Genomic DNA, 12,256 nt, shown 5'->3' on the forward strand with positions numbered 1-12,256 from the left:
TAATTGGCAGCTGTCATTGGACCAGCAGCATAAGCATCTCAGGACGTTCCCATGAAAGTTGCGCTGTCGTGTCAGATATGAGTTTTTCGAGATGTCGCTGTCAGTCATCAACTTTTCAAAGTGTCTGTGTTAAATACAGTCTTAGCCTAGTTTGCTATTCCACGCGGTAACTCTGAAAACTTATCGCAGCTCTCAGTATTCTCCCATGGGTGTTTTCTGAGAACAAGACAAGCTGAGGCATGCGTGTGTGTGTGTGTGTGTGTGTGTGTGTGTGTGTGTGTGTGTGTGTGTATGTGTGTGTGTGAGTGTGTGTGTGTGCGCGTACATGAGTTGTTTCAATCTCATCAGTTTGTTTAGTCACTCAGAGATGCTGCCTCCAATAGTCTGCCTATCATGCTGGTCATTTCATCTCTGCATAAGTCTTAATATAACTGACAGTAGCCTCGTCTATCAAATCTTTTTCTCTCAGATACACTCTCACACACACACACATATATACATATACTGCTTGCTCTTCATATCCCCTCATACTGTCAATATTTCTCCATAGTCAGAATCACTTTACCATTCATGCCCCTATGTCCTCTCCCTCCGTTTGCCTCACTTCAGTCATGTCCTTCCTCTCTCTTACTTCAGGTTGTTTATTGATTCAGTAAAGAGATCTGATGGAGTAGTATCCATAGTGATGGTGAATCTAGGCTTTCTGTTCATTAATATTTCATGGTGGATTTATTTTTCCAACACAAGACAGAAAGTTTGGGTTGTTCCAGCAGAGGCAAAGAGAGACAGTTGGGGGAATAGTTTTTGTCTTTGTAAGGGTCAAGGAGAGGTAGAGGCCTGCATGACTTGACTGCGAGTCATATGATAAAACTCATTCAACAGTAAAAAGGCTACAAATGTTTTGATTTTTATAGTTAAAGAAATTAGGAACATTTCTCTGGGTGTATCTCCTTGGCTTGTATAATATAAGACAGGGCTGTGTATAATGTTAAGTTACTTCAACTAAAGTCATGACATGTTTCCCTCTAACAATTATTTTCATTATTTTGTCAACTGCCAGTTGGTGTTATCATATAACTAAATTAAAGGAGCTATTTGTAAGTTTTGTTATGGCTACATAGCTAACGTTAGCATTACCAGCTGTTTACTTACCAGTCTTGCCAAGAGGTTATAATACTCCCTCTGAGCAGAGCTACATCTTCAGGGCAGACAATACAGACGATACAGTGACTTGGTATCGGAAAGTGAAGCAACTGGCTGACTGGGCCGGAGCTAGCTGGTTAGCATGCTAACTTATGTAGGAGAAAAGCAGTGATAGAAATAGAAGCAAAACAAGAGTTGCAGAGACAGCTGTGGAGACAGCTCTTGGCAAGTAAAGGAATTAAGTTGGATGCTGAACTCATAACGTCTCTTCTAAGACTGGTAGGTAAACAGCTGTTAACGCTAACATTGGTTATAGCAAAACTTACAAATAGCTACTTTAACTATTTATTGTAAGTCATTGAGTTGCTTACCCTACATAACCCAGCGAAATAACATCTGTTGTATGTTATAAAAGGATGTTGACAATCCATAATTTCTCTAGAGATTCCCTGAACTAACCTCATCAAGGACACTTGGAAATCCCCTGCTTTGTGATCCACTGATAACGGTGATAAATGAGTGTTTGCTACCTGTAATTTAATTAGCTACAGACAGAATGAACTTGCCTGTGTGCGTTGCCGTGGCTGCCAGATATCCTCCAGGGCATAGCTTATGTAGGGTCCACTGCAGATGGAGCACTCCAGCATGACTGGGCTGGCCAGGATGGGTGAGGCATGGACCCCCCATGACTGACAACCTCCCTGGTGGACGTCTGACTCTGTTTCCTTCTGCTTGCCTGTACCGTCGCTGTGATGGCGAGCCAGCATCTTCCACTTCCTGACCTGTAACAATAACATCATATCATATCATATTTTTCCATCAGGCCAGTAAAGTTTAAAACCAAATATGTGGAATAAATGCTTCAGTATTTCTGAGAAAGGGTCACGTGCTTATCGGCAGAATCTTAACAGACTAACATATGTACATAACTGTAACCCACAGTGAGTTTTCCTCCCACCTCAAACCCCAAATGGGAGTTTAGAATGAACTTGTACTCATACTGTTTATGTCTTTTAATACAATTATTAAACAGAAAAAATCTTATCAATATTAACCATCTACTTTAAAAAATGCTATTGGAATCAGGTGTCAACTTTTATAGCATTGTTGGTGGCTTAGACCTTTTCAGATTAACTTCCTCCTATCTTGTCACAACTTGTCTCAAAGCTGATAACAGGTCTGTTTGGTTCATGAAAAGTTGATCTTTTGCAAGTACAGAGGTTAACAGAGTCCTTAACCTCATGCCTCGTCGTAACCTTTTCAGGTTCTCATTCCTGTAACGTATGTCATCTATCTAATAAATGAGAAACTCATTCTTGAGCATTTTCATTATATCCACCATATTTCATTCAAAGTCTTTATTATTGTTTTCCCTTATAGCTATGAAGTAAACTTTAAAACACATGTGCCACTTGGGAGCAGATTATTTCAATATAATACAATGATTCAAATAATAATGTTGATTTTTTTGATTTGAATGAATGATGAATAAAACCAAAAATATAAGATAAGATAAGATACAACAAAGATAAAGGAAACAAATACTGTAGGTCTATGTACTTTAAGTTCTGGAGCATGCTTATATAAGTTATTCTCATTCTTTAAAAAGGTCAAATTTATTATAAATTATTCTCAAAATCCGCTATAAAATTGCTACAGCTACAGCCATGACTCTATGAGTAAAATATTTGAGGCTCATGTTTGCATTGAACAGGAGGCAGTGAGTGAGCCAAGCTCAGCCTTTGCAGTAATCTCCTCTCATGTGACCGCAGCACATTGACACACTCTCCTGAGTTTTCATCACAAACTCCTCTTCTCAATCATCTTTTAGCATGCGACTCACAACACCAGCACAGAACACAAAAGTACACACACACACACACATACACAAAGGAGAGAGAGGAGGCGTGTGAGAGAAATATAAGATACATGGGACAATGGAAGGTAAGGTCAAGGTGCACATAGTTCTTGAGGGAAGTGAGTTGCACAGATGGATGTGTTAGTGACCCAGAATGGCTGTTATGTAAGGTAAATGGTGTCCTTGGCACACAGAGCGGACAGGTTCAGTGACTGCAGCCATTTCAAATGAGTTTTATCAAGGCCTCTATCAGTGGCTGCTCTTCTGCTGGGCCTCTACATTACCACAACTTGGCATGGAGAAATTTGTGTGCTTGAGATTGTGTGTGTGTGTGTGTGTGCAAGTGTATTTGAGTGCAAACTTGCAACTCGGCAAAAAACTTTCCCCGTGTGTGAAGGGTTGTTCCCTTGACTGTAATTATAGCTCGGTGCTGGAAGGACAGAAAGGATCCAAACAATTACTGAAGGTGTCAAGTACAACATGATAGCATTCTGTCATAACGGTGTGTGTGTGTGTGTGTGTGTGTGTGTGTGTGTGTGTGTGTGTGAGCTGTTTTTATCCGTGTTACAGTGTCATTTAGTCAGTCAAGTTGCGAAAACTGTATTACATTAACACATATTACTATTAAAATGGAATAGTTCCACATTTTTGGAAATACTGGAGGTAATACCAGCACCTCTAGACCTCACTCATGAACATGTTAGATCTTGTTGGCTGTCATGCTTCAGTTTTTTTGGACAGACTAAACAAATGTAGTAAACATTTGTTTATTCAACCAGTAAAAGCAATACGTTTACAGCTAGAATCAGCAATCACACCTTCAAAATAATAATGACAATAATAAGCATTTCATTTCCTAAAAGTTTTGTCCTAAAAATATTATCTTGTTCTTCATAATTGTTTTATTCTTGCCACATTTTTCACACCTTCAATACAATACAAATTCACATCTTTTCATCTCAAATGCATATATGTATTTATGTATTTGTTTGAAACTTTGAATTATAAGCGAGCAAGAAAGAAAGTCTAAGGACAGAGAGGGGGTGTCTGTGAGTTTGTGTGTATACTGTTGGCCATAAAAGTTCTTAATCTAAGCAACATTTCATCATAGTTATGTATGTACAGACCCATAAACTGCTCTTTATTAGGCTGAAGCGTACATGTTTATCATGCAACTTATCATCCTTTATTGTATGGCCTCTAACTGAACCTTGTTCCAGAGAAGGAGCCATGCATTCTTTCAGTGGGTAAGAAAATATGTGCAGGAAATACACACACACACACACACACACACACACACACACATATACAAATACCATGTCCAGACTCCCCCCCCTCTTAACCCCTTTTTCCTTGCCTTTTGACCTGGTTTTGTGCTACGACCTTTTAAGACAACAGTGGTCCTGCTATTACTTAGGTTACATAAGGCTTCTCCTATAAGATCTGTCCTTTCACCTCATAAACTCAGGATGCAATATAGTCCAGGGAAATTCTCATACTAATCCCAGGATGTACAGATCAGCCCCACAGCCCCATAAATCAAGAAATAAAAACATCACATGCACCATATCCAGACTTCATGACCCTTTTCTCTGTTGCCACCTCACTCACCTCTTCGTCCTTTGCCTCTGCCTGTGTTATATACAAATTATCACTGAAAAACAAGGTTTTAGTCACTAAAAAAGTTGTGTATCATCTTCACCTAAAGATTTGCTCTTTACTCTCCATAAACAGTACAGTATAATAAAGCTACAGCTCAAAATAGTGCAGTCCTATTTGAGCTCACCACACACCTTGCACCTCACAGTATTATGATTTGATTTAGTATCGACTACACAGTATTATCAGTTGAGTTTGAGAGTAAAAACAGGCTTAATACCTAGGTCAGATTTAAGAATGTACTCCAATGATTTAACACAGCTCTTCTATATCACTGTTGGATTTATGATAGGCAGTTAAAAAAGAAAAAAAGAACTAAATTAATGCAGTGAAACCAGAGGTATGGTCTGTTTTATTCCATACATTCTTCTTCCTTGTCAAACCTCGCACCTACCCAGTTACCAAAATGCAATCCAACCACCAAACAGCTGGGTCAGAGACTGAATGTGTTATGCTAGTAGCAGCTTATGAAGTTTTTACCCTAAAGCAAAAATAAAAAGCAGGCTACATAGTTCTGGTAAGCTCACTTCTTCCTAACTCCACACCCTTGGATTTTTTTTTTTTTTTTTTCAGATTTTCAAACTTGTCATCTTCAGCCCCAACCGAGGCGCACTCAATCGATGTGACTTGAGGCATTTTGCCAGATTGTGTGTAGTTATGTCTGGAGCCACAAAAAGCTTTTAAAAGCTTCCTTTCTTTTTCTTTTTTTTTCTCGACCTATGCAGTAGTAAACAGGTTTTGGTGTGTCAAATTGGTGGAGCTCACTTTAAGGTTATAGGGTTAGGTTTGAGTTCATGATTGTTTTCACTTTACAACAACGGGAAGGCACTGGCTAATACCGGTTCTGGGTGGCGATAGCGTGGTTATGGATGATAACTGGCTAGCATACTGTAAACCACCTGGTAATAATCATTGGACATTGAACGGTAATAATTGACTGTTATAAATTTACAATAGAGCGATTAAGGTTTTGAAAGTGACTCAAGTATAACCAAACCAACAGTGAGTGAGTTGTTGCTCTTAGAAGTTTTAGAATTAAGCGATCCAAATACATTGAAAGAATTAAACAACAGAAGCTTACATGCTGCTAATTAGTACGGAATATGACACAATCATGTAGATCCCATTATAAGCTTCACTGACCTGGTATTTACAGCTGCTGAATTGTACTGCAAAACATTTCTGTTATTTTGCTCATACGGGACGGTAGATAAAGACTGTGCTCACAGCAGTGTTATTAGCCAGTCTACGCATGGCCTTCTATCCCGGTAACCCGATTTCCGCCTTGTCCTTATCCCTTCCTGTCCTCCACCAGCTCCCCCTTGGTGCATTACGCCACCGCTAACAGGCTGTGTGATGTCCCACATATGTCTGAGCATCAAAGAGTAATGAAATGAGGGGAAAGCGAGAGAGCATCGGTGGGGGGAATGATAAAGTAGAATGAGGGAATAAGGTGCAAGCAGAGATGTGGAGACAAAGAAAAATATGTTTGAAAGACAAAAAGATAAACAGAGAGAACGAGAGCGCAAGATAGTCTTACATAAGCCATCCCATTCTCTGTCAGAGATAAGGCTTGCTTATTAACACCAAGGTCACTGCTCTTTCTTTTTCCTTTCTTTTCCCTCGCTTTTGTTCCTCGATCGCAAACACGGGTCTTAAAATGAATGAGCGAGGGGGAAAGTCAGAGCCCAAAGGGCAGAGAATCAAAGAACTATGATTCAGGCAGTCCAAATGGAATACAAACACCAAGTGTACAGTATCTCCCGTGGGAGATTAAGCCTCAGAAATACTGTTCAGAGTCAGCAACAAAGAAAGAGGGGGAATCAACCTGAAAAAAGAGAGCGGGTGTCTGAGCAACAAGACAGTAGGACGGAGGGATAGATTGGGATATTGACCCTAAGCTGCTTTTGCGTTTGCAACCGCTTTCAACCTCTTGGGTCATACTCAGGCTTTTTTATTTCATCTTTAAATCCTGAGGAGCAAAGAGACAAGGTCCCTGAACCCTGACTTTCTAGCAAAACATTAATATTCATGGTCATCCAGTGTAACTCAACACATGCAAGTTTTCTTTGGAATTAAAAAAGCTGCCTCCTCCCATATTTCTCTCCCTCTTCCTCTTTTTCTCTCGTCTCTATAAACAGAAAGAGGAGAATGTATCCATGTGGCACAGAGCCTATTTACTCGCTGCAGGGGCTATTATGAGATTTGTTTCGTTCTCCTTTGTTTTGACACTAAACCTCACCTCCTGTCACACTGAGATAGTCATAACAACCCAAACATTTCTCATTGCATGAGCGCAGCTTGACTAAATTGGCCAAAGGTGAAAACATTGGATCACAGGATTTAAAAACACTGCAAACCATATTCACAGACAAGGCTCATCTTGTTTTAGATGTTTGGGGTTGAAATGATTCCATTACCTCATTTGACAGAGGTTACAGGATGCAAACTTTCTCTTGCATAATTAAAATGGATATTTATGTCACTGATTTGGCACCTATGGATACAAAGTAGTTACCGGTGTCTGGCGTCTCATGGGGTTGTATTGTTCTTTTTTATTTCACGGCAACTCGTTAAAGATACATAGAGAGTTACTTAGTTAGTGTTGCTAACATTAGCTACTTAGCACTAACCACAAAGTTTGGTTGAGGCTGTTTTTCATGTATCTAGTCATCCATCAAAAAGTACTGGACGCAGCAAAATTTTGACCTTATGATCATGGATCACTTTGGTGATGACAACCTGCTGGTGATGCCAAATGAAGAGCCAAGAGAATCCATCCTCTGGGGAACATGAATGTCTGTAAAAAATGTCATAGCAATCTAATAGTTGTTGAGCCATTTCAGTGTGAACCAAAGTGGTGAAGCAACTGCTCGAATGACCGACCAAATCCAATGAGATATTAGCATTAACATTGATTTCACAGCATGATTTTACATCTATGAGTGTTAGATTGTTTCCCCTACAGATAGACTTTCAAGGATTCAGTTCCACAAATCAAACCTCCGCTGGAAAAGGAATGACAGTAAGACCAATAAGTCTGAGCCTTTTACAGTACGACAGAATGCAGTATGTAGTAACAAAGCACAACCACAGCAGCTTGTTGTTGTGCACCAGTAATGCCGTGAGTAAGCATATTGTCCACGCTGGAAGCAGATCAGGTCAACTTTAAGCTCAACTGTCAAGGGTGTGCCATAAGCCCTAAAAACCTCAGTGCACAAAGCAGGTTCAACAGAGCTGAGTATGTGAATGGGATGAAAAAAGAAAAGAAAAGAAAAGAAAAGTTACACTGCATAGTCAGGGTGCTGCTGAGCCTCTGTGGCACAGTTTTGGCTTTAGCTCTGGAACATCAAGATGGAAGAGGGGATTAGCTGGGTTCTCAGGGTAGATTAGAACAACAATAATTCCCAAATTCCCTCAGAATGAGACTCGGAAGGGAGGGTGCTCCCTTTTTTTCTAGTGGGCCAAGGTCAGCGCTAAGAAAGGGAGAGGGAGGGGGGAGAGGGGAGCATGAGGGAAAGATGTCTTGATGCTGGTGGATCTCCCGGATATGGAGGGGTTTAATCCACAGGAGGTGTAGAAACTGATACAGCATTTTTTTTTTTGCCTCCCTTTTTGCGCCTTGCAAACCTTAAGTGATCAAATATTTCCTGTATCATTGTCCATTTGATATCAGATTATAGAACTAAACTTATATTTTAACCAGGAAAAGAAAAAAATTATTATCTCTTATGTCAAATGATTTTTGCTTCATCATTTAACCTCTTTCTTCAATCACTTTGACATTGAAACCCTGAAAATGAGGCTTTGTAACTTCTTCACAATCACTTTCCTTAAATTTCATCATGTGACAAGCAGTTATGCAGGTGTATATCTGTCCCTACGTACCTCAAACGGCTTCGCTAACTCTGTCTGACCTGACACAGATTAGTCAGGATGCCTCGTAACAGCACAAAAAACCTGTCATACTTTTCTCTCTTAAGCTCCCCTCTGGCCTGTTTCTAGCTATTACATTTCACACACACATGTGTAACGACTAATAATCGGGGAAACTACAGCCACGGTAGAAAAGGAGCCTGTATAATCCTGCAATAGCAATGGAAACAAATGCACTGTGCACATTTTGGGATGTGTATATATACAGTATATCTACTGTGAGCAAAGAGGAGAGATCATGCGAGAAAAGCAATTCCAAGTTTATTACTCCAACCACATTCTTCCACTGCCAGAGTACTTGGCTTTGGAACAAAAGCATAGCTAAGGATTAGCAGTTTTCCATTGCTAAGTGTATGTTAAACAGTGGTAGCTTTGAACTGCCTTCCAGACCATGGGACGGTTCTCTCATATAAATGCTCCTTAAATATGTTTAAAATCGGAGGAGAGTCATGACAATAAAGAGGACAATGGCTGATGGTAGGAAAATATCAAGGTTGTAAAGGACATAAGACACGATTTTAATAGAGAAACTAATAGAAACTGGCTTCAAACCAATGCTAAGCTGGCAGCTCACCAGTTTCATTACTAAGCACAGAATCTGAAAGACTCCAGGGGTTCAGTCTTCTGGCATTTATATGGAGAGAAAGTGAATATGTGCTGAGGTCTTTAACAAGGAGAAAAGAAAGTTTTGAGTCAATTAGCTGAACTATTCAAAAGAGTGCAAACAGAAGTTTGCTGTAAGAGGCATTCCTCCCTGGTATTGGTACAGTATGCATGACAAGCCAACAACTTGGAAAGGGATTTTTGGCTCCCTGTGCAACTCTTTGTATCAAATATAATTGGACCTTGTGGGTTGTTCCTCTTAATTCCTTTTTATTCCCAACGCTGGCTAAAAACTGTTTTGACAGTAATGCAATTCAGGGCAGATATAACTAAAGCTTTTTGCAAGGCTGTGTTACCTTTTGGCAAGTGAGGAGAGGTACGGTGTGACACACCATGGCAACAGTGATCACCAGTTCATTAGGTACACCTAGCTACATTTAATGCAAGCCAATACAACAACCCTGCAATAATTCAAAAAGGTTCTTTTCCTACTGTTTCAGATACGCTATAGTCATTTTGTAGACTGTAGTTTGTGGTGTTGCATTGTTTTTCATTATCCTTAAATATGTTCCTAATATTGACCTAAATGTCAGTGGAAAATCATCCACTCATGAATTTAATTGAATCAGCAGACAATGAAGAATTTCCATGTAGTCTGCACAGTTCAGATTTAAACAGCAGCGTGGGAGGTGTCTGCAGTCCAGAGTTCGTGTCCTTGCCTCAAAAGCATCAGTGGAATGCCAGTTAAAGGTCAGTGGTGAAACGGTGCAATCTTTGACACCCAAGTCATTAACCATTAGCTCCACCAAGAAGTGAACTGCCTGAGATCTGCTGCTTCTGCGGAAAGGCACCTCTCAGATAAGACTGAACTAGAACCAAAGTCTGGGGTGCAAAGTCTAGCAGAAAACTTAATACACCATAAAAGTGAGAAATATGTTTTCTAAGAGGACAATGTTTACAGCTGCCGTGTCATTCCTAAGGTTTGGGCAGTTCCACTTGTACCGTGACCTGTTATCTGATGACACAGCTGAATCGCATTTGCACTTGTGATCGACTCACAGTCTCACTTGACACGATCTTTGAGTGAAATTGGCCAACCATCATCATCACCCCTTTCCCGGGTCTCATTCCCCAGCTCAGACACGACGCATTAGCATTCGTGGACCGACTGGAGCTTTAGCCTGCAGGGCCTTGTCACTGCTGAGGGAGAACAAGACAAGGTGGATTTGTCACAGGTCGTCTCCTTCTGTTTCCTCTCTGTGGAGAGCGAAACAGGACAGGCCAACTTAAGAGACACATGTTTAAAACACTAGTGACCCACTGATCGTCTGACTGGGCGTCTTTGACTCTGAGGACAAAGGTAAGGTATGATCACGCTTTTTGTTCCAGCTGACTCTGACAAAACATTTACAGGATGAGCTCACCTCACTGACAAATGAGGTAAGAGCTTTTCTGCATAGAAACTAATTTTTTGAGAATTCAGGGGCAGTTTTTCGCCCTCTACTTCGTGCCACTCCTGTCAGCTGAAATCTAATCAATAGTCAGCCACATCTCACAGGCTGCAGGGGAGTAGATAAAAATCACTGTTCTTCTAGGACACGCTTGGCTTCTCTCATCTCCTTGGATTTCTTCACCCAGCGTCTTCTCTGCTTCACTTCCTGCCTTCCTTCCTTCCTTCCTTCCTTCCTTCCTTCCTTCGTCCTCTCTCTCTCTCTCTCTCTCCGTCTCTCCTGCGCATGAATGAGTTTTGGACAGTAAACACGATTAGGACCAGAGAGGGTCAGTTCTTTCTAGCTAAAGTTGGTGTTTAAACCAATACTGAATACACTGACTGATTAACACCATCACCTGATCCATGATCAAAACAGAACATAGAGAAATGGGATAATGACAGTAAGCATCTTATGCAATGGCTATGAACTTATATAATATATAATAGAAAAAACTATTGCTTGCTGAGAAGTAACACGTTAGATTATTGTCACATCTTACATGCCGATTCATTTCCTGGGGACATAGGATAAAAGTGAAGAGGGAAAAAAGGAGTAACAACACTGAGTTTAGGAAGGATTTATATCACACTAGGTAACACTGCAGGTGCATATAGGGTAAAATAAATGATGTGATCAAAATCTGTTGTGGCATCGTCTCCAGCTGTGTTTTTTAACTATGAAAAGGTGAATGGGGGCAAAGGGAGAACCATGAGGCAAAGATACTGCAAGAGGTGAAAGGGGCAGGTGCACGCTGGTGTTCCAGCAATGGTAGGGTGTTAATTATTTTCGTTTGGTCAGCGTGTTTAACCCACTCATCAACATGGTCAGTGGCTGGAGTTTCAACAGCGCCTGTGACACAAACCTCCCTTACCTCCCCCACTGCCGCAATTTGCGTCAGAATTTCTACTCCTTCTCTGAGTCATAACTCAGTCAAATCTGAACACACAAACACAATACACATATTTTCCTTTTTTCAGTTTGATTTACACTTCATTAACTCAGATTCCATCACAAATAGACGTCCATAAATCTGTTTAGATGTCCAGTGGTAGTTGTTTGTATATCCAATGGTACATACAGGAAATGTTAATAGATAATTCAGCATGCTTTTAATGGTGTCAGTTTGCCAAAATTGAAAGAAATATAACTACATATACAAGTTATATATATTAACTCCAATTTAGTTCCAAAAAGTAGAGCATAGGTTTCCCCCAAACTGAAGTAAGGAGTTACAAAATCCACTTCTGTCATGTTGCACTATCATTATTTTATGGCAGTACAAAGAGAGGTGTGGAGGGTGTATCCTTCTGTATTGTGTGTCTTATATGTATTTCCATGTTCTGTATTGTGTGCCCTGTTCTTTGTGAGTAAGTAAGTTTTTTTAAAAGCAAGAATGAATAAGCCAAGCTCAGTCAATGGCTATTGCTTTTAAGTGATAGAAAAGTGCAAGAAAGCTCCTTTATTATGTTATTTGCAAGTCTGTCTGTGGGCTGCAAAACAAAACAATCCCTTCTGCACCAGTTTTAATTCCAGTTAGTATTTCACTGGTACCCTGTATGTAAGT

At 40.2% G+C, this 12,256-nt stretch overlaps 1 protein-coding gene across 1 annotated transcript in view; it reads right to left on the bottom strand.

Moving 5' to 3' along the window:
- Positions 1 to 12,256, bottom strand: part of sgk1 (serum/glucocorticoid regulated kinase 1) — a 35,394-nt gene that overhangs the window by 14,333 nt on the left and 8,805 nt on the right. Inside the window, exon 3 of the mRNA XM_023401159.2 lies at positions 1,710 to 1,925. Within this exon, the coding sequence (XP_023256927.1) occupies positions 1,710 to 1,925 (216 nt within the window). The remainder of the gene's footprint in view (positions 1 to 1,709; positions 1,926 to 12,256) is intronic.

Source organism: Seriola lalandi, unplaced genomic scaffold (assembly GCF_002814215.2).
Source record: "Seriola lalandi dorsalis isolate HSWRI2012SDOR001 ecotype SW California unplaced genomic scaffold, Sedor1 jcf7180002053531, whole genome shotgun sequence".
Lineage (NCBI taxonomy): Eukaryota > Metazoa > Chordata > Actinopteri > Carangiformes > Carangidae > Seriola > Seriola lalandi.